This window comes from Salvelinus fontinalis, unplaced genomic scaffold (genome assembly GCF_029448725.1).
Source record: "Salvelinus fontinalis isolate EN_2023a unplaced genomic scaffold, ASM2944872v1 scaffold_0319, whole genome shotgun sequence".
NCBI classification, from domain to species: Eukaryota; Metazoa; Chordata; class Actinopteri; order Salmoniformes; family Salmonidae; genus Salvelinus; species Salvelinus fontinalis.
This window is the reverse complement of record NW_026600528.1, coordinates 27,339-52,500: the sequence shown is the minus strand read 5'-3', so window position 1 is coordinate 52,500 and position 25,162 is coordinate 27,339. Positions and strand designations below refer to the sequence as shown.

General features: G+C 42.7%; 1 protein-coding gene across 1 annotated transcript in view; it reads right to left on the bottom strand.

Annotated features, from left to right (window-relative positions):
• Positions 1–24,912, bottom strand: part of LOC129845585 (signal-induced proliferation-associated 1-like protein 2) — a gene marked incomplete at its 3' end in the record, with an annotated part of 171,606 nt that extends 146,694 nt beyond the window's left edge. Inside the window, 1 exon segment of the mRNA XM_055913434.1 lies at positions 23,722–24,912. Within this exon segment, the coding sequence (XP_055769409.1) occupies positions 23,722–24,549 (828 nt within the window).
• Between the last annotated feature and the right edge of the window lie 250 nt (positions 24,913–25,162).

The window sequence follows — 25,162 nt, the reverse complement described above, 5'->3', positions numbered from 1 at the left end:
GACCTTCATGCCAAAGGTGAAGATGTATCTGGGGCAGTGAGAAGAGTGGCAGAACGGGCACAGGCTGTGTTCCCAACAACCAATATAGTTGTGTCCACCCTCCTACCAAGAAAAGACTTCCCAGGACAGTTGATCGACAAAATAAATCAACAGATCACTGTGGACTGTGCCTCACTACTCAACGTCAGAACGGCTCACCACCCCACTCTGACATGTCAACACTTATACGATAATGTACATCTTGATCAGGACAGTGTCAGAACCTTTGCCAAGGACCTAAAAGATGCAACACTTGGCAGGGACCCACACACCCATCACCCCAGCAACAGAGGTCCCCCGCCCCACTTTCTGAAACAACAGTACCTCCACCATCCCCAGGAGAAAAGAGCCAGACACGGCTTATTACAGCACAGCTCTACTAGACCAGGCCCAACACAACACAGATTTACGAGACCAGGGCCTTCACAACACAGCTCTACTAGACCAGGCCCATCACAACACAGATTTACGAGACCAGACCCGCATCAGGACAACACGACTAGACCCGGCCCATCACAACACAGCTCTACTGGACCAGGCCCATCAGAACACAGCTCTACTAGACCAGGCCCATCACAACACATCTCTACTAGACCAGGCCCATCACAACACATCTCTACTAGACCTGGCCCATCACAACACAGCTCTACTGGACCTGGCCCGTCACAACACAGCTCTACTGGACCTGGCCCGTCACAACACATCTCTACTGGACCTGGCCCATCACAACACAGCTCTACTGGACCTGGCCCATCACAACACATCTCTACTGGACCTGGCCCATCACAACACAGCTTTGACCACTACTCCAGGGTCGGACAGAACACTGTCCTTCAGAGAAGTACACCACATGATGCAGTCCACACCATGTATCATTCAGATCATCAGCCTACATATGCTGAGGTAACCTCTGGCAAAAGACACCTAGAACAATCAGAGATAGGAGAGGTGCGCCAACTACTGCAACTAATATGCAGACTACTGAGCTAGACAGACCCTTTAATTCAGGGGCACGCACGCACGCACACACACACACACAGGGTTGCAGATTGCATTGTACTTATTTTTTGTGCAGTCTTATTCCATTCTTATTAATTTGTTTACAACTATTCTTAATTTTTTATTGGCACCGGTATAATAATAATATTTATATATAATGGTGTGTGTATGTATGTATGTATGTATGTATGTATGTATGTATGTGTGTGTGTGTGTGTGTGTGTGTGTGTGTGTGTGTGTGTGTGTGTGTGTGTGTGTGTGTGTGTGTGTGTGTGTGTGTGTGTGTGTATATGTGTGTATGTATGTATATGTATATATATATATATATATATGTATATATATGTGTGTATGTATGTATATGTATATATGTATATATATATATATATGTGTATGTGTGTGTGTATGTATATGTGTATATATATATGTATATATATATATATATATTATTTTGTATTGTTTTCAATGTACTTTACTCAAACCAGTGAATATCACTTATTATAAATGAGATCATTAACTATCAGCTCTTGGAATATCCAGGGATTTTACTCTTCACATTTTGGTTATAAAACAACAAATCCAGAATTTATTAAAAACATCAAAGGACAGGACATCATAATCCTACTGGAAACATGGTGTCGTGGAGACATAGATACTCAGTGTCCCTCAGGGTATAGAGAAAGTTTACTACCATCAATCAAACATAAAAATGTTAAACGGGGCCGAGACTCAGGTGGAATCATCATTTGGCATAAGCAGGACTTGGCACTGAATGAAATGAAAAAAGGTACCAGTCACATTTGGCTAAAACTTAACAAAGGTACAATCTATTGTGATAATGACGTGTACATATGTGCAGCTTATGCTCCTCCTTCAGATTCACCATATTATGATGATCAGTTTTTTGACAATCTCCAGACAGAAATCATTACATTTCAGGCAGAGGGTAAAGTGCTTCTTTGTGGAGATTTCAATGCAAGAACAGGTTCTGAGCCTGACTACACTGATGCGGGAGGTAACCACCACATATTTGGTCACCCCTCCTTGTACAGCAGCCCTATTATAAATAATAGAAACAGTCCTGACCAAATACTGAACAAAAATGGGAAGGAGTTAGTGCATCTCTGTCGAGCCTTAGGCCTGTACATGCTTAATGGTAGAATCAGAGGCGACTCTTTAGGTCAGTTTACTTACTGCTCAGCTCTTGGGACAAGTGTAGTCGATTATGCCATCACGGACATTGACCCCTCCTCCATTAGTGCATTCACTGTCAGACCACAGACACCATTGTCAGATCACAGTCAGATCAACGTGTTTTTGAAGAAATTAACCGGCAATATTCATTCAAAAAAACTGCCCAATAAACTCTTCAACATAAACCAATCATACAGATGGGCTCCAAACAGTGCAGAGAGATTCATTGAAACATTGAACTCAAAAGAAATGATGAACTCTATACAGTTTTTCAATAACTCACAATACCAAAACAATAAAGATGGTGTCAATTCGGCTACTCTAAACATCAACTGCATATTCCAAAAAGCAGCATCGAAAGCAAATTTGAGCAAACCAAAGAAATGCAACATCAGAAACAAAAAACAAAATGTTTCTGACAAATGGTTTGATAATGAATGTAAAACAATTAGAAAACACCTAAGACAAATGTCAAACAAAAAACATAAGCAGCAAAACAACCCAGAGCTACGATATGAATACTTTGAAACTCTGAAACAGTATAAACATACACTGAAACGCAAGAAACTGAATTATACCAACAAGACACTTGATGAAATTGAAAACGCAATTGACCAAAATCAGTTCTGGGACATGTGGAACAATTTAAGCACAACAAAGCCACAAGAATTAGCCATACAAGATGTAGGAATTTGGAAAACTTATTTTGATAATCTATACAAAAACATCCCAGAAAAAGACTTAAAACAGAACCAATTAGAAATTAAAGAAAAATTGAACATCCTTGAATCAGTCATTAAAAATAACCAAAATCCATTAGATTACCCAATAACCCAACAAGAACTAACTGAAAAGCTCAAATCTATTAAATCAAAGAAGGCTTGTGGTCTAGACAACATCAGAAATGAAATGCTGAAAAACAGCACACCTGAGCTGCAAAATGCTGTGCTTAAATTGTTCAACATGGTTTTAACTTCTGGCTGCTTCCCTGATGTCTGGAACCAGGGGCTCATCTCCCCTATCCACAAAAGTGGAGACAAATCAGACCCCAATAATTACAGGGGAATTTGTGTAAACAGTAACTTGGGAAAGGTTTTCTGTAGCATTTTGAATTCAAGAATCCAAACCTTTCTTCAAGAAAAAAATGTAATAACTAAATGTCAAATTGGCTTTCTCGCCAACCATCGCACTACTGATCATATATACACCTTACACACACTAATTAATAAACACGTCCACCAAAAAAAAGAGGGCAAAATCTTTGCTTGCTTTATTGACTTTAAAAAAGCATTTGATTCTATTTGGCACGAAGGGCTATTCTACAAAATTCTCCAAAGTGGGCTTGGTGGTAAGGTGTATGACTTAATAAAATGTATGTACACAGAAAACAAGTGTGCAATAAAAATCAAAAACCAAAGAACAGAATTCTTTTCACAATGTCGAGGTGTGAGACAAGGCTGTAGTTTGAGTCCAAATCTTTTCAACATTTATATCAATGAATTAGCAGAGATGTTGGACAATTCTCCAGCCCCAGGACTCACACTATTTGACACAGAGGTGAAATACCTGCTATATGCTGATGACTTGGTACTTCTATCACCAACCAAAGAAGGTCTTCAACAGAACATTAATATTCTAGAGCAATATTGCCATAATTGGGCCCTGGCAGTAAATTTCCCAAAAACTAAAATCATGATTTTCCAAAAACAAAACAGATGTCAGAAACACAAATATAAATTCACCCTGAACAACACCATCATTGAACACACAAAAAATTACACCTACCTTGGTCTGACCATATCTGCATCGGGAAACTTTAATAGGGCAGTGAATGCACTCAAAGAAAAAGCCCGCAGAGCATTGTATGCAATAAAAATGAAATTATTCAAAATCAACATCCCAATTAGAATTTGGACCAAAATATTTGACAGTGTAATCCTACCAATAGCTCTTTACGGAAGTGAGGTTTGGGGGCCACTCAATAAACTGGACTTTAAAATGTGGGACAAACATCCAATTGAAACCTTACATGCAGAATTCTGTCGGAAAATCCTACAAGTCCAGAGAAATACACCAACTAATGCATGTAGGGCAGAATTGGGCCGCTTTCCAGTAATAATGAAAATACAGAAAAGATCATTAAAATTTTGGCTACATCTAAATTCAAGTCCAAATTCGAGTCTGCAATTTAAAGCACTTCAAACCCAAGAGCTGAGCCCAGAAACGAGCCCTCTCAGTCAGCTGGTGTTGGACCTAACCAACCAAGCTGACACCAGCACTGCTTCAAAAGAAAGAATTCCAATAAACAAAATCATGAACCAATCAAAGGACTCATATTTACAACATTGGAAAAACGAAACAAAATCCCAAAGCCGACTAAATTGCTATCTGACCCTAAACAGAGAATATGAATTGGCTGAATATCTCTACTCTGTCAGAGATTCGAAGCAGAGACAGATCCTTACCAAGTACAGGCTGAGTGACCACCGATTGGCAATAGAAACCGGCAGACATAAAAAGACATGGCTACCCAAAGAGGAGCGTGTATGTGGTCACTGCACGACAGGGGAGGTTGAAACAGAGATGCACTTTCTCCTTTACTGTGATAAATATTCCTCACCAAGAGATTCATTATTCACAGAAATGACTACATTTATTCCAAATTTTTACTTATTAAACCCAGAGGAAAAACTAAAAATACTCATGGGCGAAGGAGCAATGGCTTCTCTTGCAGCCAAATATGTATTTGCCTGCCATAGCCTGAGGGACACTGAATAATAACATCTGCATAGTAAGCAGTAACTTACTTATTAGGAATGTTATTGTTATTACTGTTATTGTTATTAGTATTATTATTATTGTTTATCATTCCAAATAGTAATGGTATGGGTGGTATTGGTAATGATAGCAGTTTAATGATGGTGGTGGTGGTAGTGGTGCATTACACCATACATTACATTCGACTATTGACTGTTACCATTTTATTGTTACTATTTTTATATTTAATTTTGTATTATTATTTACTGAAATTCTATATTATTATTATTTGTCATTGTTTTAATTGTATTACAATGTATATTGTATACATTGTTGCTTTGGCAATATTGACACAATGTTTTTCATGCCAATAAAGCAGCTTGAATTTGAATTTGAATTTGAGAGAGAGGTAGAGAGAGAGAGAGAGACAGAGAGAGGGAGAGGTAGAGAGAGAGAGAGAGAGAGAGAGAGAGAGACAGAGAGAGGGAGAGGTAGAGAGAGAGAGAGAGAGAGAGAGAGAGAGAGAGAGAGAGAGAGAGAGAGAGAGAGAGAGAGAGAGAGAGAGAGAGAGAGAGAGAGAGAGAGAGAGAGAGAGAGAGAGAGAGAGAGAGAGAGAGAGAGAGAGAGAGAGAGAGAGAGAGAGAGAGAGAGAGAGAGACAGAGAGAAAGCAGGAACTCAAAAGCAGGTACCTGGACTTCACCAAAGCAATCAGAAATACAGACATTGTTGTCCTACAAAAAACATGGTATGGAGGAGATAGACCCACTGCTTGCCCTCTAGGTTACAGAGAGCTGGTAGTCCCATCCACCAAACTACCAGGTGTGAAACAGGGAAGGGACTCAGGGGGTATGCTAATGTGGTATTGAGCAGAACTATCTCAGTCTATTGAATTAATCAAAACAGGCACATTTTACATTTGTCTAGAAATTCAAAAGGAAATGATCTCAACAGAGAAAAGTGTCATCCTGTGTGCGACCTACAGTATATCCCCCCCCACTAGAATCCCCATCCTGGAGGGGAAAATCAATCATTTCCAGGCCCAGGGACATGTACTAGTCTGTGGCGACCTAAATGCCAGAACCGGACAAGAACCTGACACCCTCAGCACACTGGGGGACAAACACCTGCCTGCAGGTGACAGCATTCCCTCCCCCATATGCCCCCCCCCCCCTCAGCACACAGGGGGACAAACACCTGCCTGGAGGTGACAGCATTCCCTCCCCCATATGCCCCCCTTTAGGCACAACTACGACAACATAACCAACAAAAACTGGTCACAACTCTCCTGCAGCTCTGTCGCACGCTGGGTATGTACATAGTCAATGGTAGGCTTCGAGGAGACTCCTATGGTAGGTACACCTACAGGCTCATCTCTTGGCAGTAGCACTGTAGACTACTTTATCACTGACCTCAACCCAGAGTCTCTCAGAGCGTTCACAGTCAGCCCACTGACACCCCTATCAGATCACAGCAAAATCACACTCTACTTGAACAGAGCAATATTCAATCATGAGGCATCAAAGCCAAAGGAACTGAGTAAGATTAAGAAATACTAAAGACGGAAAGGAAGTATTGTGGAAAATTACCAAAAAAACAATTAGGCAACAACAAATTATTTAGCTTTTAGACAACTTCTTGGGCAAAACGTTCCACTGCAATAGTGAAGGTGTAAACTTGGTAGTAGAAACCTTAACAGTATATTTGACCTCTCAGCTTCCCTATCAAATCTAAAAATGCCAAGGTGAGAACCAAAGAAAATTTATAACAATGACAAATGGTTTGATGAAGAAGGCAAAAACCTAAGAAAGAAATTGAGAAACCTGTCCAACCAAAAACCAAGAACACAGAGACCCAGAAAACCTTCACTATGGTTTATCAATAAAACAATACAGAAATACAATACAAAAAAAGAAGGAACAGCACGTCATGTAATTGAAGAATCCATAGACTCCAATCACTTCTGGGAAAATTGGAAAACACTAAACAAACAACAACACGAAGAGTTATCTATCCAAAACGGAGATGTATGGATAAACCACTTCTCCAATCTGTTTGGCGCTATAACAAAGAATAAACAGCAAAAACATAAACGTGATCAATTACAAATCATATAATCAACTGTTAAAGACTACCACAGATCCCCCCGGTACTGCTGCTCATTCCGTTCTCCAGTTCCGGAGGTCTACTTAAAGACTTCCACAGATCCCCCCGGGTACTGCTGCTCATTCCGTTCTCCAGTTCCGGAGGTCTACTTAAAGACTACCACAGATCCCCCCGGGTACTGCTGCTCATTCCGTTCTCCAGTTCCGGAGGTCTACTTAAAGACTACCACAGATCCCCCTGGTACTGCTGCTCATTCCGTTCTCCAGTTCCGGAGGTCTACTTAAAGACTACCACAGATCCCCCCGGGTACTGCTGCTCATTCCGTTCTCCAGTTCCGGAGGTCTACTTAAAGACTACCACAGATCCCCCCCGGTACTGCTGCTCATTCCGTTCTCCAGTTCCGGAGGTCTACTTAAAGACTACCACAGATCCCCCCCGGTACTGCTGCTCATTCCGTTCTCCAGTTCCGGAGGTCTACTTAAAGACTACCACAGATCCCCCGGGTACTGCTGCTCATTCCGTTCTCCAGTTCCGGAGGTCTACTTAAAGACTACCACAGATCCCCCCGGGTACTGCTGCTCATTCCGTTCTCCAGTTCCGGAGGTCTACTTAAAGACTACCACAGATCCCCCCCGGTACTGCTGCTCATTCCGTTCTCCAGTTCCGGAGGTCTACTTAAAGACTACCACAGATCCCCCCCGGTACTGCTGCTCATTCCGTTCTCCAGTTCCGGAGGTCTACTTAAAGACTACCACAGATCCCCCGGGTACTGCTGCTCATTCCGTTCTCCAGTTCCGGAGGTCTACTTAAAGACTACCACAGATCCCCCGGGTACTGCTGCTCATTCCGTTCTCCAGTTCCGGAGGTCTACTTAAAGACTACCACAGATCCCCCCCGGTACTGCTGCTCATTCCGTTCTCCAGTTCCGGAGGTCTACTTAAAGACTACCACAGATCCCCCGGGTACTGCTGCTCATTCCGTTCTCCAGTTCCGGAGGTCTACTTAAAGACTACCACAGATCCCCCCGGTACTGCTGCTCATTCCGTTCTCCAGTTCCGGAGGTCTACGTCGCCGGCCTTCGTTTCTGAACTGGATCATCACCACGAACCCCGGACTGTCTGGTCTCATTACCTGGTTCCCATCCTCCTGATTAGTATGCCGTAGATACAGTTGAAGTCAGAAGTTTACATACACTTAGATTGGAGTCATTAAAACCTGTTTATCAACAACTCCACAAATGTCTTGTTAACAAACTATAGTATTGGCAAGTTGGTTAGGACATCTACTTTGTGCATGACACAAGTCATTTTTCCAACAATTGTTTACAGACAGATTATTTCACTTATAATTCACTTAATCACAATTCCAGTGGGTCAGAAGTTTACATACACTAAGTTGACTGTGCCTTTAAATATCTTGAAAAATTCCTAAAAATTATGTCATGGCTTTAGAAGCTTCTGATAGGCTAATTGACATAATTTGAGTGAATTGGAGGTGTACCTGTGGATGTATTTCAAAGCCTACCTTCAAACTCAGTGCCTCTTTGCTTGACATCATGGTAACATCAAAAGAAATCAGTGGGCCTCCACACTCCATAAATTGTGGGCCTCCACAAGTCTGGTTCATCCTTGGGAGCAATTTCCAAATGCCTGAAGGTACCATGTTCATCTCTTACAAACAATAGTACCCAGGTATAAACACTATGGGACCACGCAGCCATCATACCGCTCAGGAAGGAGATGCCTTCTGTCTCCTACAGATGAACAAACTTTTGTGCGAAAAGTGAAAATCAATCCCAGAACAACAGCAAAGGACCTTGTGAAGACGCTGGAGGAAACAGGTACAAAGTATCTATATCCACAGTAAAACGAGTCCTATATCGACATAACCTGAAAGGCCGCTCAGCAAGGTAGAAGCCACTTCTCCAAAACCGCCATAAAAAAGCCAGACTACGGTTTGCAACTGCACATGGGGACAAAGATCGTACTTTTTGGAGAAATGTCCTCTGGTCTGATGAAACAAAAATAGAACTGTTTGACCATAATGACCATCGTTATGTTTGGACGAAAAGGAGGACGCTTGCAAGCCGAGGAGCACCATCCCAACCGTGAAGCATGGGGGTGGCAGCATCATGTTGTGGGGGTGCGTTGCTGCAGGAGGGACTGGTTCACTTCACAAAATAGATGGCATCATGAGAAAGGAAAATGATGTGGATATGTTGAAGCAACATCTCAAGACATCAGTCAGGAAGTTAAAGCTTGGTCACAAATGGGTCTTCCAAATGGACAATGACCCCAAGCATACTTCCAAAGTTGTGGCAAAATGGCTTAAGGACAACAAAGTCAAGGTTTTGGAGTGGCCATCACAAAGCCCTGACCTCAATATTTTAGAAAATTTGTGGACAGAACTGAAAAAAACGTGTGTGAGCAAGGAGGCCTACAAACCTGACTCAGTTACACCAGCCATGTCAGGAGGAATTGGCCAAACCCAACTTATTGTGGGAAGCTTGTGGAAGGCCACCCGAAACATTTGACCCAAGTTAAACAATTTAAAGGCAATGCTACCAAATACTAATTGAGTGTATGTAAACTTCTGACCCACTGGGAATGTGATGAAATAAATTAAAGCTGAAATAACTCATTCTCTCTGCTATTATTCTGACATTTCACATTCTTAAAATAAAGTGGTGATCCTAACTGACCTAAGACACGGAATTTTTACAAGGATTAAATGTCAGGAATTGTGAAAAACTGAGTTTAAATGTATTTGGCGAAGGTGTATGTAAACTTACGAGTTCAACCATAAATGTGCCCTCTGTTCACCTTTGTCTGGTCGGTTTTTGTTCCCATGTCCGTTGGTCTGTGAGTACCTGTTCTTTGCTATTTCGGCTGTTGTGCTGCGTGTATTGTGCACTCGTTATTACGGATCTCGTCCCGTGTATTCTTCTTACGGGCCTCGTCCTGTATATTTATTAGAGGTATAACCACACACCTCCAGCCACCTTTAGCTCTTTTGTTTACGTGTTTGTTTTGGGCTTTGTCCCCTTTTCATGTTGAATATTTTGGTTGAGTATTAAACCCCCCTCTTACAAATTCCTACACCGGTCTCCAATTATTTATACGACGTGAATTCAATTGCATTGAATGAAGATACAGAATACAAACAACATTGAATGAAATACAGGCCAAATACAAACTCTCCAACCCATAGTATCCACAAGGAGATTACAAAATATACAGACCACAAAACTCAAACTCTTTAACCTGTTTGGCGTGCAAGCCCGACCTCGGACCGAAAATGACACCCCTGCAGGGCGCGAAATTCAAAATCTATTTTTTAAAAATATTTAACTTTTACACATTAACAAGTCCAATACAGCATTTGAAAGATAAACATCTTGTCAATCCAGCCAACATGTCCGATTTTTTAAATGTTTTACAGAGAAAACGCCACATATATTTATGTTAGCTCACCACCAAATACAAAAGTGGACAGACACGTATGAATTATGATTATGAAGTATGAATTATGATTGAAGTAGCATGCACAACCAACCGAAATAAACTAAAACCAACCTAAAGAGCCCAGAAAAAACGACCTCAGATGACAGTCATATAACATGTTACACAATAAATCTATGTTTTGTTCATAAAAAGTGCATATTTTAGCTATAAATCAGTTTTACATTGATGCTACCCAAAAATGCTAATACATAGCTACAGTCTGAATCCAGCCGGGAGTAGCCAGAGAAAATACATACACCAACGTCGGCTACTAATTACACCTCATAAAACATTTCAGAAAAACATATGGTGGATAACTAATGAAAGACAGATATCTTGTGAATACAGACAACATTTCCGATTTTTGAAGTGTTTTACAGCGAAAACACAATATATCGTTATATTAGCTAACATCATAAGCTAGCATAAGGCAGCATTGATTCTAGTCAAGCGCTAGCCTAGCACAGTTAGCAGAGTTAGCATTCAACAGTTCGACATATATATGAAAAAGCATCCCAAATTGGGTCTTATCTTTCTTGGTACTCCATCAGAATGTTGTAACGGGGTCCAATGTCCAGTAGAGTCTTTAGTTGGGTTCCAGAACGAATTATTTCCCTCTTTGGTTAGCTAGCACGATAGCATTGCTGCGCTAGAAAGCTTTTCTTCAAAAAATTCTTCCGTCGTTTCACATCTAAAGTCCAGAATAAATTGCAATAATATAATTAAAGTATATTGAAAAAACATACTTTAGGATGATTTTGTGACATGTATCAAATAATATCGTAGTCAGGCATCATATTCAACGTTATCTACCTTGTTCCAGAAGCCGAGATCAAATTATCCTTCGCGCCCGGATTTTTATTTTAACTGCGCAGGTCTCACAAGAAGTTGCGTTATTCAGTCCAGGGACGAGATATTCGACTCCTTTCAATTCTCACTTCCGCATTACAGTCTGACGAACGCCTCTGACGTGTCCCTATGGTCACAAGTCAAATGGCCTTTTATAGAGAAGGTCTTAAAGAGACACATCGCATTTTGGGAAACTCAATTCGGCTGGGAAAATGGCTGTAAAAATATTTCTGTTCGACTTAGAGAAACAATTCAAACCTTTTTAGAAACTACAGACTGTTATCTATCCAACAGTAGTAAATATATGCATATTGGAAAATAAAAAGTTTCTTAGGAGGCCGTTTGAAAATGTGCACACATTTTCCAGTTTTTTCAATATTCAGCGTGCAGCCATAACAGGTTTTAACATCATCCTCATCATCCTCAGCTCTGGTATCTTCCCCAATATTTGGAACCTAGTACTGATCACCCCAATTTGACCCCAATAACTACCGTGGGATATGCGTCAACAGCAACCTTGGGAAAATCCTCTGCATTATCATTAATAGCAGACTTGTATATTTCCTCAGTGAAAACAATGTACTGAGCAAATGTCAAATTGGCTTTTTACCAAATTACCGTACAACAGACCATGTATTCACCCTGCACACCCTGATTGACAAACAATCAAACCAAAACAAAGGTAAAGTCTTCTCATGCTTTTCTTGACTTCAAAAAAACTTTTGACTCAATGTCTGCTATACAAATTGATAGAAAGTGGTATTGGTGGAAACACACAAGACATTATAAACACCATTTACACAAACAACAAATTGATAAACACACATTTTATTCACATTTCTTTCCTCAGGGCAGTGGGGTGAGACAGGGATGCAGTTTAAGCCCCACCCTCTTCAACATATATATCAACGAATTGCAGCACATGGATCTTCTGCACATGAATATATATATATCTGAATATATCTCTAAGTAATGGTGTTCCCAAAAAAGGTCCATTTGCCCAGAAATACAAATTCCATCTAGAAACTGTTGCCCTAGAGCACACAAAACAATACGTATCTCAGCCTAAACATAATCTCCACAGGTAACTGTGAACGATCTGAGAGACAAAGCAAGAAGGGCCTTCTATGACAACATTCAACATTCTATGCCATCAAAAGGAACAACATTTTGACATACCAATTAGGATCTGGCTAAAAATACTTGAATCAGTCATAGAACCCATTGCCCTTTATGGTTGTGAGGTCTGGGGTCCGCTCACCAACCAAGACTTCACAAAATGGGACAAACGTCAAATTGTGACTCTGCATGCAGAATTCTGCAAAAATATCCTACACGTACAACGTAAAACACCAAATAATGCATGCAGAGCAGAATTAGGCCAATACCCGCTAATTCTACAACCACCTAAAAGGAAGTGATTTCAAAACCTTCCTTAAAAAGCCATCACCTACAGAGAGATTAACCTGGAGAAGAGTCCCTTAACTTCTTGCGACTATAGGGGGTGCTGTTTCAAATCAGCATAATTGTCTCTACAGATGAAACGGCTTCCTACTCAATTCTTGATCGTACAATATGCATATTATTGTTATTATTGGATAGAAAACACTATCTAGTTTCTATAGCCGTTTGAATTATGTCTCTGAGTGGAACAGAACTCTTTCTACAGCGAAATCCATGACAGGTTTTGCGAAGATCTGAGAGCGAAGCTCTGATCTCAGTTCAGTTTAAAGGGGTGTGTATATCCTATGGAACGACACAAACTGCACCCGCCTTCCCCTGGATGTCAGTAACCAATGAGAAGTGGAATGGGCTTCCTGCGTAGCTCTCAGAGGTTATAAAACACCAAGGAGTGAGGTACGCCATCTTTTCGACGTTGAACTTTACGCAGAGAGAGACCCCGGGATGCCATTTTCGAACGCTTAGTAATGAACTTTAGATATATCAGTCTGTAATTTAATTTGATATAGGTGTTAGAAACATCATAACGAAGCTATTTGAAACCGAGTTATATCAGATTATGCGAGTATATTGCTATTTTTCGGAATTTCCTCAGTATTGCGTAATGAGGATTTGGACACGTTAGCTAATGTTAGCAATTGTTAGCTATAGTTAGCTGCTATATCAGAAGTTGAATGCAACGTTTTACAACCAAGCAACGATTCTTTTGGACAAAAGGACCACTTGGCCAAGATTCCGATGGAAGCTCGTCGAAAAGTAAGAGCAATAAGCTGCTCCCAAACTATAAACCAGCATCAGGACATCAATAAGCTGCTCCCAAACATTATAAACCAGCATCAGGACATCAATAAGCTGATCCCAAACATTATAAAAAAGCATCAGGACATCAATCAGCTGCTCCCCAACATTATAAACCTGCATCAGGACATCAATAAGCTGCTCCCAAACATTATAAACCAGCATCAGGACATCAATAAGCTGATCCCAAACATTATAAAAAAGCATCAGGACATCAATCAGCTGCTCCCCAACATTATAAACCTGCATCAGGACATCAATAAGCTGCTCCCAAACATTATAAACCAGCATCAGGACATCAACAAGCTGCTCCCCAACATTATAAACCTGCATCAGGACATCAATAAGCTGCTCCCAAACATTATAAACCTGCATCAGGACATCAACAAGCTGCTCCCAAACATTATAAACCTGCATCAGGACATCAATAAGCTGCTCCCAAACATTATAAACCAGCATCAGGACATCAATAAGCTGCTCCCCAACATTATAAACCAGCATCAGGACATCAATAAGCTGCTCCCAAACATTATAAACCAGCATCAGGGCATCAATAAGCTGCTCCCAAACATTATAAACCAGCATCAGGACATCAATAAGCTGCTCCCAAACATTAACCAGCATCAGGACATCAATAAGCTGCTCCCCAACATTATAAACCTGCATCAGGACATCAATAAGCTGCTCCCAAACATTAACCAGCATCAGGGCATCAATAAGCTGCTCCCAAACATTATAAACCAGCATCAGGACATCAATAAGCTGCTGCCAAACATTATAAACCTGCATCAGGAATTCAATAAGCTGCTCTCAAACATTATAAACCAGCATCAGGACATCAATAAGCTGCTCCTAAACATTATAAACCAGCATCAGGACATCAATAAGCTGCTGCCAAACACTATAAACCAGCATCAGGACATCAATAAGCTGCTCCCAAACATTATAAACCAGCATCAGGACATCAATAAGCTGCTCCCAAACATTATAAACCTGCATCAGGACATCAACAAGCTGCTCCCAAACATTAACCTGCATCAGGACATCAATAAGCTGCTCCCAAACTATAAACCAGCATCAGGACATCAATAAGCTGCTCCCAAACTATAAACCAGCATCAGGACATCAATAAGCTGCTCCCAAACATTATAAACCAGCATCAGGACATCAATAAGCTGCTGTCAAACATTATAAACCTGCATCAGGACATCAATAAGCTGCTCCCAAACATTATAAACCAGCATCAGGACATCAATAAGCTGCTGCCAAACACTATAAACCAGCATCAGGACATCAATAAGCTGCTGCCAAACACTATAAACCAGCATCAGGACATCAATAAGCTGCTCCCAAACATGATAAACCAGCATCAGGGCATCAACAACTGCTCCCAAACATTAACCAGCATCAGGGCATCAACAAGCTGCTCCCAAACATTATAAACCAGCATCAAGATATCAATAAGCTGCTCCCAAACATTATAATTCCAGCATCAGGGCATCAACAAGCTGCTCCCAAACATTAACCAGCATCAGGACATCAATAAGCTGCTCCCAAACATTATAAACCAGCATCAGGACATCAACAAGCTGCTCCCAAACATTATAAACCAGCATCAGGACATCAACAAGCTGCTCACAAACATTATAAACCAGCATCAGGACATCAATAAGCTGCTCACAAACATTATAAACCAGCATCAGGACATCAATAAGCTGCTCCCAAACATTATAAACCAGCATCAGGACATCAACAAGCTGCTCCCAAACATTATAATTCCAGCATCAGGACATCAACAAGCTGCTCCCAAACATTATAATTCCAGCATCAGGACATCAACAAGCTGCTCCCAAACATTATAATTCCAGCATCAGGGCATCAACAAGCTGCTCCCAAACATTAACCAGCATCAGGACATCAATAAGCTGCTCCCAAACATTATAAACCAGCATCAGGACATCAATAAGCTGCTCCCAAACATTATAAACCAGCATCAGGACATCAACAAGCTGCTCCCAAACATTATAAACCAGCATCAGGGCATCAACAAGCTGCTCCCAAACATTAACCAGCATCAGGACATCAATAAGCTGCTCCCAAACATTATAAACCTGCATCAGGACATCAATAAGCTGCTCCCAAACACTATAAACCAGAATCAGGACATCAATAAGCTGCTCACAAACACTATAAACCTGCATCAGGACATCAATAAGCTGTTCACAAACACTATAAACCAGCATCAGGACATCAACAAGCTGCTCCCAAACATTAACCTGCATCAGGACATCAATAAGCTGCTCCCAGACATTATAAACCTGCATCAGGACATCAATAAGCTGCTCCCAGACATTATAAACCAGCATCAGGACATAAATAAGCTGCTCCCAAACATTATAAACCAGCATCAGGACATCAATAAGCTGCTCACAAACACTATAAACCTGCATCAGGACATCAATAAGCTGCTCCCAGACATTATAAACCAGCATCAGGACATAAATAAGCTGCTCCCAAACATTATAAACCAGCATCAGGACATCAATAAGCTGCTCACAAACACTATAAACCTGCATCAGGACATCAATAAGCTGCTCACAAACACTATAAACCAGCATCAGGACATCAACAAGCTGCTCCCAAACATTAACCTGCATCAGGACATCAATAAGCTGCTCCCAAACATTATAAACCTGCATCAGGACATCAATAAGCTGCTCCCAAACATTATAAACCAGCATCAGGACATCAATAAGCTGCTCCCAAACATTATAAACCTGCATCAGGACATCAATAAGCTGCTCCCAAACATTATAAACCAGCATCAGGACATCAATAAGCTGCTCCCAAACATTATAAACCAGCATTACGACATTCAGTCTATCATAGTTAATGTGGGATTCAATGACATTATGAAGGGCAGCTCAGAACAGTTGAAATTAGATTTTAAAGAACTGATTGGGTCACTGCTTGACACAAACAAAACGCCCCATAATATCTGACCTCCTCCCTAAATGGTACAGCAGACTTGTAGCCCTCCTGGCTACGAGAATATTGCAGCTCTGTGGGTGGAACATTTCATGACAATTCTGGAAACCATCTGGAAGCAAAGCTCATACTATAAGGAGGATGGGATCCACCCAAATCATTTGGGTTCCTGGATCAATATTAGGCTGTGTTGAAACAATGACCTATCAATGACCTAAGCCCAGCCCAGCTCCCTACCATTTTGTTAATGAATATTCATAATACTTTAGCAAATGTAAATTATCCCAGGGGCGTTGGTAGACACAATGTAAATAACCTAATTTATGTCCCTCTAACTGTCCTGAATGTCTCTGCCGATCCTACAGCTGTTGTATGCATCAATCATGTGTCTATGAAGCAGATTTATACTGTTAGCATTGAGGCGATGTGCCCTAGTAGGAAGTCCACTGTGTGCAGCTCATCCTGACATAAACATAAATAGCATGAGAATATCTACTTCTGCTAAGCTTCCCAGTGAAAGGAAGCAAGCATCACAGAAAAGTGCTCAAAATAGCTCACGTTCCCATATGTAGATTAGGAAGTTCATGAAATTGGTTACTAGTAACCGATGATATTTATATTCTGACAATCTCTAGTTAGAAACAGGAATAAACTCATCAACACAACACTGAACACATATTTTTCTAATGCTACAGAAATGTGCTTTAAAGGAGTATCCAAGTACATTTGATTTAGTGATCACAATATACTCTTGTAGCCATATCTATGACAACTACAGTTACTAAGGCTGGGCCTAATATAGTGTCATACGAGGTCACACAATACGTTTTGTAGTGATTCCTATGTTGTTGCGGCAAATAATATTTGTTGGTCCGTGGTGTAATAATGACGAGCAACCAAATGCTGCACTTGAAACATTTATGAAATTGGTTCTATGAAATCCCAGTTACTAATAAACATGCACCCATTAAGAAAATTACTCTCAAAACTGTTAAATCCCTATGGATTGATGAGGAATTTAAAAAATTGTATGGATGAGACAAAAGGAATGGCAAGAAAATTCTGGCAGAACAACCGATTGGCAAATGTATTGCAAATGGAGGAATAATTTCTCTAAATTGAATTAAAAGAAGAAACTACACTAACTAGACCTGCTGTTTTCAACTCTCTAGAGACAGCAGGAGCGGTAGAGATACTCTTAATGATCAGCTATGAAAAGCCAACTGACATTTGCTCCTGAGGTGCTGACCTGTTGCACCCTCGACAACCACTGTGATTATTATTATTTGACCCTGCTGGTCATTTATGAACATTTGAACATCTTGGCCATGTTCTGTTATAATCTCCTCCCGGCACAGCCAGAAGAGGACTGGCCACCCCTCATAGCCTGGTTCCTCTCTAGGTTTCTTCCTAGGTTCTGGCATTTCTAGGGAGTTTTTCCTAGCCACCGTGCTTCTACACCAAGCAATGCAGCTGTTTGTGGTTTTAGGCTGGGTTTCCGTACAGCACTTTGAGATATCAGCTGATGTAGGAAGGGCTTTATAAATACATTTGATTTGATTTGATTGATCTCCACTTTCTGGAGGACTGAGTTTTGAAATGAGTGGAATTAGATTATGATAGCTAAGGAGATGGAGAAAATCCTTGCATTTGATTGGAAAGTGGAAGTGAAGTGGAAAAGAGAACAAAGAAGGCTGTTGTAAAACACCTGTCTCCGGATTACATCTTCAAAACTAAGGTCAACCATGGCATCCATGACAGAGAGGGAGAAGCGTCCATCCAGAACGCTCGGATCAACTTACTCAGCACTACTCTACTACTCTACTACTCAGCACTACTCTACTACTCTACTACTCTACTACTCAGCACTACTCTACTACTCTACTACTCTACTACTCAGCACTACTCTACTACTCTACTACTCTACTACTCTACTACTCAGCACTACTCTACTACTCTACTACTCAGCACTACTCTACTACTCTACCCCACTTCTCAGCGAAATAGTTCAGGGTACGCTCTGAACGCTCCGAGAGCGCAAGCGCTCTGCATTTACCAATGACAATCTGACAACGCTCTGAGTTAACCAATGACAATCTGACAAGCTCTGCATTTACCAATGACAATCTGACAAGCTCTGAGTTTACCAATGACAATCTGACAAGCTCTGCATTTACGAATGCCAATCTGCCAACGTTTTGAGTTGACAAAAGCCCAGAACACACTCTGACACTCCAGATTAAATTTACGAACACACCCGTAGAGTAAACCAGCCTTTAGTTTTGAAATCTTTGGTTGTTTAGTACATAGCCTGACTTGAATCCTTAAAGAGCTGGGTGGGGCTAAAGGTTAGGAGGGTGTGAACGATGTTGAATGGGTTTAGACAAAGAGGAGCTCACTAGTATCTGTACCAAAACATTCAAGGGTACAAAAAAGTGTATCAACTTTCAAAGCAGAATTACTTTCCCATTGTTCCTCAAATGCAGTGTATGATATACCATTTTGTAGCTCTGAGTCTCTACTTTTATCCAATGTAAAAAACACAATTTCAAATTTTGCTACATAAGACCGAATCAAGCCGGTCGGTCACATATGTGGTAGTGGAGTGGTGGCCTGAGGGAACACACTGAATGTGTTGAATAAGGTGTTATGAAATGTCATGTCATGTAGTATTTTAAACTGTATATAACTGCCTTAATGTTGGCGGACCCCAGGAAGAGTAGCTGCTGCCTTGGCAGGAACTAACAGGGAGCCAAAATAAACCCCAGGAAGAGTAGCTGCTGCCTTGTCAGGAACTAATGGGGATCCATAATAAACACCAGGAAGAGTAGCTGCTGTCTTGGCAAGAACTAATGGGGGGGGGGGGGGGGGGGGGGTCCATAATAAACCCCAGGAAGAGTAGCTGCTGTCTTCGCAGGAACTAATGGGGATCCATAATAAACCCCAGGAAGAGTAGCTGCTGCCTTGGCAGAAACTAACAGGGAGCCAAAATAAACCCCAGGAAGAGTAGCTGCTGCCTTGGCAGGAACTAATGGGGATCCATAATAAACCCCAGGAAGAGTAGCTGCTGCCTTGAGAGAAACTAACAGGGAGCCAAAATAAACCCCAGGAAGAGTAGCTGCTGCCTTGTCAGGAACTAATGGGGATCCATAATAAACCCCAGGAAGAGTAGCTGCTGTCTTGGCAAGAACTAATGGGGGGGGGGGGGGGGGTCCATAATAAACCCCAGGAAGAGTAGCTGCTGTCTTCGCAGGAACTAATGGGGATCCATAATAAACCCCAGGAAGAGTAGCTGCTGCCTTGGCAGAAACTAACAGGGAGCCAAAATAAACCCCAGGAAGAGTAGCTGCTGCCTTGTCAGGAACTAATGGGGATCCATAATAAACCCCAGGAAGAGTAGCTGCTGCCTTGACAGGAACTAATGGGGATCCATAATAAACCCCAGGAAGAGTAGCTGCTGCCTTGGCAGGAACTAATGGGGATCCATAATAAACCCCAGGAAGAGTAGCTGCTGCCTTGGCAGGAACTAATGGGGATCCATAATAAACCCCAGGAAGAGTAGCTGCTGCCTTGTCAGGAACTAAATGGGGATCCATAATAAACCCCAGGAAGAGTAGCTGCTGCCTTGACAGGAACTAATGGGGATCCATAATAAACCCCAGGAAGAGTAGCTGCTGCCTTGTCAGGAACTAATGGGGATCCATAATAAACCCCAGGAAGAGTAGCTGCTGCCTTGACAGGAACTAATGGGGATCCATAATAAACCCCAGGAAGAGTAGCTGCTGCCTTGGCAGGAACTAATGGGGATCCATAATAAACCCCAGGAAGAGTAGCTGCTGCCTTGGCAGGAACTAATGGGGATCCTTAATAAACCTCAGGAAGAGTGGCTGCTACGTTGGCAGGAACTAATGGGGATCCATAATAAACCCCAGGAAGAGTAGCTGCTGCCTTGACAGGAACCAATTGGCGATCCTTAATAAACCTCAGGAAGAGTGGCTGCTGCCTTGGCAGGAACTAAATGGGGATCCATAATAAACCCCAGGAAGAGTAGCTGCTGCCTTGACAGGAACTAATGGGGATCCATAATAAACCCAAGGAAGAGTAGCTGCTGCCTTGGCAGGAACTAATGGGGATATTTAATAAACCTCAGGAAGAGTGGCTGCTGCTTTGGCAGGAACTAATGGGGATCGATAATAAACACCAGGAAGAGTAGCTGCTGCCTTGACAGGAACTAATGGGGATCCTTAATAAACCTCAGGAAGAGTGGCTGCTGCCTTGGCAGGAACTAATGGGGATCCTTAATAAACCTCAAGAAGAGTGTCTGCTGCCTTGGCAGGAACTGATGGGGATCCTTAATAAACCTCAGGAAGAGTGGCTGCTGCCTTGGCAGGAACTAATGGGAACCATAATAAACCCCAGGAGGAGAAGATGCTGCCTTGGCAGGAACTAATGGGATCCATAATAAACCCCAGGAAGAGTAGCTGCTGCCTTGGCAGGAACTAATGGGGATCCATAATAAACCCCAAGAAGAGTAGCTGCTGCCTTGGCAGGAACTAATGGGGGTCTATAATAAACCCCAAGAAGAGTAGCTGTTGCCTTGACAGGAACTAATGGGGATCCATAATAAACCCCAGGAAGAGTAGCTGCTGCCTTGGCAGGAACTAATGGGGATCCATAATATACCCCAGGAAGAGTAGCTGCTGCCTTGACAGGAACTAATGGGGATCCATAATAAACCCCAGGAAGAGTACCTGCTGCCTTGACAGGAACTAATAGGGATCCATAATAAACCCCAGGAAGAGTAGCTGCTGCCTTGACAGGAACTAATGGGGATCCATAATAAACCCCAGGAAGAGTAGCTGCTGCCTTGGCAGGAACTAATGGGGATATTTAATAAACCTCAGGAAGATTGGCTGCTGCTTTGGCAGGAACTAATGGGGATCCATAATAAACACCAGGAAGAGTAGCTGCTGCCTTGACAGGAACTAATGGGGATCCTTAATAAATCCCAGGAAGAGTAGCTGCTGCCTTGGCAGGAACTAATGGGGATCCATAATATACCCCAGGAAGAGTAGCTGCTGCCTTGACAGGAACTAATGGGGATCCATAATAAACCCCAGGAAGAGTACCTGCTGCCTTGACAGGAACTAATAGGGATCCATAATAAACCCCAGGAAGAGTAGCTGCTGCCATGACAGGAACTAATGGGGATCCATAATAAACCCCAGGAAGAGTACCTGCTGCCTTGACAGGAACTAATAGGGATCCATAATAAACCCCAGGAAGAGTAGCTGCTGCCTTGACAGGAACTAATGGGGATCCTTAATAAATCCCAGGAAGAGTAGCTGCTGCCTTGGCAGGAACTAATGGGGATCCATAATATACCCCAGGAAGAGTAGCTGCTGCCTTGACAGGAACTAATGGGGATCCATAATAAACCCCAGGAAGAGTACCTGCTGCCTTGACAGGAACTAATAGGGATCCATAATAAACCCCAGGAAGAGTAGCTGCTGCCATGACAGGAACTAATGGGGATCCATAATAAACCCCAGGAAGAGTAGCTGCTGCCTCGGCAGGAACTAATGGGGATCCATAATAAACCCCAGGAAGAGTAGCTGCTGCCTTGTCAAGAACTAATGGGGATCCATAATAAACCCCAGGAAGAGTAGCTGCTGCCTTGACAGGAACTAATGGGGATCCATAATAAACCCCAGGAAGAGTAGCTGCTGCCTTGGCAGGAACTAATGGGGATATTTAATAAACCTCAGGAAGAGTGGCTGCTGCTTTGGCAGGAACTAATGGGGATCCATAATAAACCCCAGGAAGAGTAGCTGCTGCCTTGACAGGAACTAATGGGGATCCTTAATAAACCTCAAGAAGAGTGGCTGCTGCCTTGGCAGGAACTAATGGCGATCCTTAATAAACCTCAGGAAGAGTGGCTGCTGCCTTGGCAGGAACTAATGGGAATCCTTAAGAAACCCCAGGAGAGTAGCTGCTGCCTTGGCAGGGACTAATGGGGATCCATAATAAACCCCAGGAAGAGTAGCTGCTGTCTTGGCAGGAACTAATGGGATCCATAATAAACCCCAGGAAGAGTAGCTGCTGCCTTGACAGGAACTAATGGGGATCCATAATAAACCCCAGGAAGAGTAGCTGCTGCCTTGGCAGGAACTAATGGGGGTCTATAATAAACCCCAAGAAGAGTAGCTGTTGCCTTGACAGGATCTAATGGGGATCCATAATAAACCCCAGGAAGAGTAGCTGCTGCTTTGGCAGGAACTAATGGGGATCCATAATAAACCCCAGGAAGAGTAGCTGCTGCCTTGGCAGGAACTAATGGGAACCATAATAAACCCCAGGAGGAGAAGCTGCTGCCTTGGCAGGAACTAATGGGATCCATAATAAACCCCAGGAAGAGTAGCTGCTGCCTTGGCAGGAACTAATGGGGATCCATAATAAACCCTAGGAAGAGTAGCTGCTGCCTTGACAGTAACTAATGGGATCCATAATAAACTCCAGGAAGAGTAGCTGCTGCCTTGGCAGGAACTAATGAGGATCCATAATAAACCCCAGGAAGAGTAGCTGCTGCCTTGGCAGGAACTAATGGGGATCCATAATAAACCCCAGGAAGAGTAGCTGCTGCCTTGACAGGAACTAATGGGGATCCATAATAAACCCCAGGAAGAGTATCTGCTGCCTTGACAGGAACTAATGGGGATCCATAATAAACCCCAGGAAGAGTAGCTGCTGCCTTGACAGGAACTAATGGGGATCCATAATAAATACAAATACAAAGTATATAGACATAATACGACATGTGAAATATCTTTGTTCTTTTGGAACTTTTGTGAGTGTAATGTTTACTGTTCATTTGTATTGTTTATTTCACTTTTGTTTATTATCAACCTCACTTGCTTTGGCAACGTTAAAATATGCCTCCCATGTCAATAAACCCTTTTAATTTGAATTTTGAGATTGAGAGATAGATAGAGAGAGAGAGCAAGAGAGTGAGCCAATAAGGCCAGTAGTTACCTGCAGGCTGGGGGAGAGGGAGGTGTCACAGCGCTGCAGCAGCTCAGGTAAGCCCAGCAGTGGGCGGGGCATGGAGTGATGTGGGTGTGTCAGGGTGTGGAGGGTGTGGTCTAAGGTGTCGACACGGTAACCCCGTAGCAGCGTATGGAAGCCGTCCCCGCTCAGGCCCTGCCGGTCGATAGAGGAGGTGCTACCGTACTCCCGGTGAAGCGCTGCGCCGGTGTTGGGGTTCACTGCAGTACCGTCTATTATAACGTCTTCGCTGTCGATATCACTGATGGTGACGTCACTGTTGGAACGTTGGCGGATGGGATGGAGCCCCGCCCCCTTTAGAGGGGAGCGTCCTATTAGGTCGGCCAGACTGTACCTGGGATCCTCCCCCGACTCAACAGCTTCACCGTAGTCAGAGTCTACAGGGGGCTGGTCATGTGACTGTATCACCGCTCCTGATTGTTCGAGAGGCTGCTGGTCGTTATGGAACGCCACGACGATGCTGTCGTATTTGGGGGAGTTTTGGCATCCTCCATCACAGATTTCCCTCCGGGGGGCGGGAGGCCAGTCTGTAGCCCAGGCTCGGATACCCATCTTGGGCATGGCCGGGGTCCCTGTCCCCCCTGTCTCCCCTGTCTCGTTGGTCTTTCCCCCACCACCACCACCATCAGGCTTGTTGCCCTGCTGTGTCCCCTGGGCTGGGGGCCCCATGCTGCCGTCCAGGGCCTTTAGTTTCCTGGTCAAGAGTTCCTCAGACTGAGGCTGCATGGCTCTCTGCTCCTCCCCTCCTCCCTGCAGGCAGGTCTGGTCGTCTGTGGCAGACTGATCACCACTCATATCCTGTAGCAGACAGATTCTCAACTCCCCTCTCTGTCTGCATTACATGGTGAGACTCAGACATGGGAGGACAAGGTTGTTTTCCTGGGTCAAGGAGTCTAGGGGGCGATCTCGCACGCTGGCGTGACAACGGACACAAGGCATCTGGACGTCCGGGGACAAACCACTAAGGAGCGTTGAAGAAACGTAATTTTCCGTCAGAATGTGTTCTCCTTTCACTGTGAGTTCATCAAAGGCAAAGCAGTATTTTCCTCTTCCTTCACAGTGCCTTGTTCCTCTCTGCTACATTGGAGTGTGTTCAGAGTGTGTATTAATCTTAGTTCACGAAGCCGCGGCTAATTCAGGAGGACAGCTGGATGTGATCTGCTGGTTGAAGACAAAGTAAGAAGAAGGAGACAATGTTAGAGAATTTTAACACTGCAGGACAGTGAGAAAACAAGTTGGAGCTAGGAACACAAGCATTTAGTTAGATACTACTGCACTGTTGGAGCTAGGAACACAAGCATTTAGTTAGATACTACTGCACTGTTGGAGCTAGGAACACAAGCATTTAGTTAGATATTACTGCACTGTTGGAGCTAGGAACACAAGCATTTAGTTAGATACTACTGCA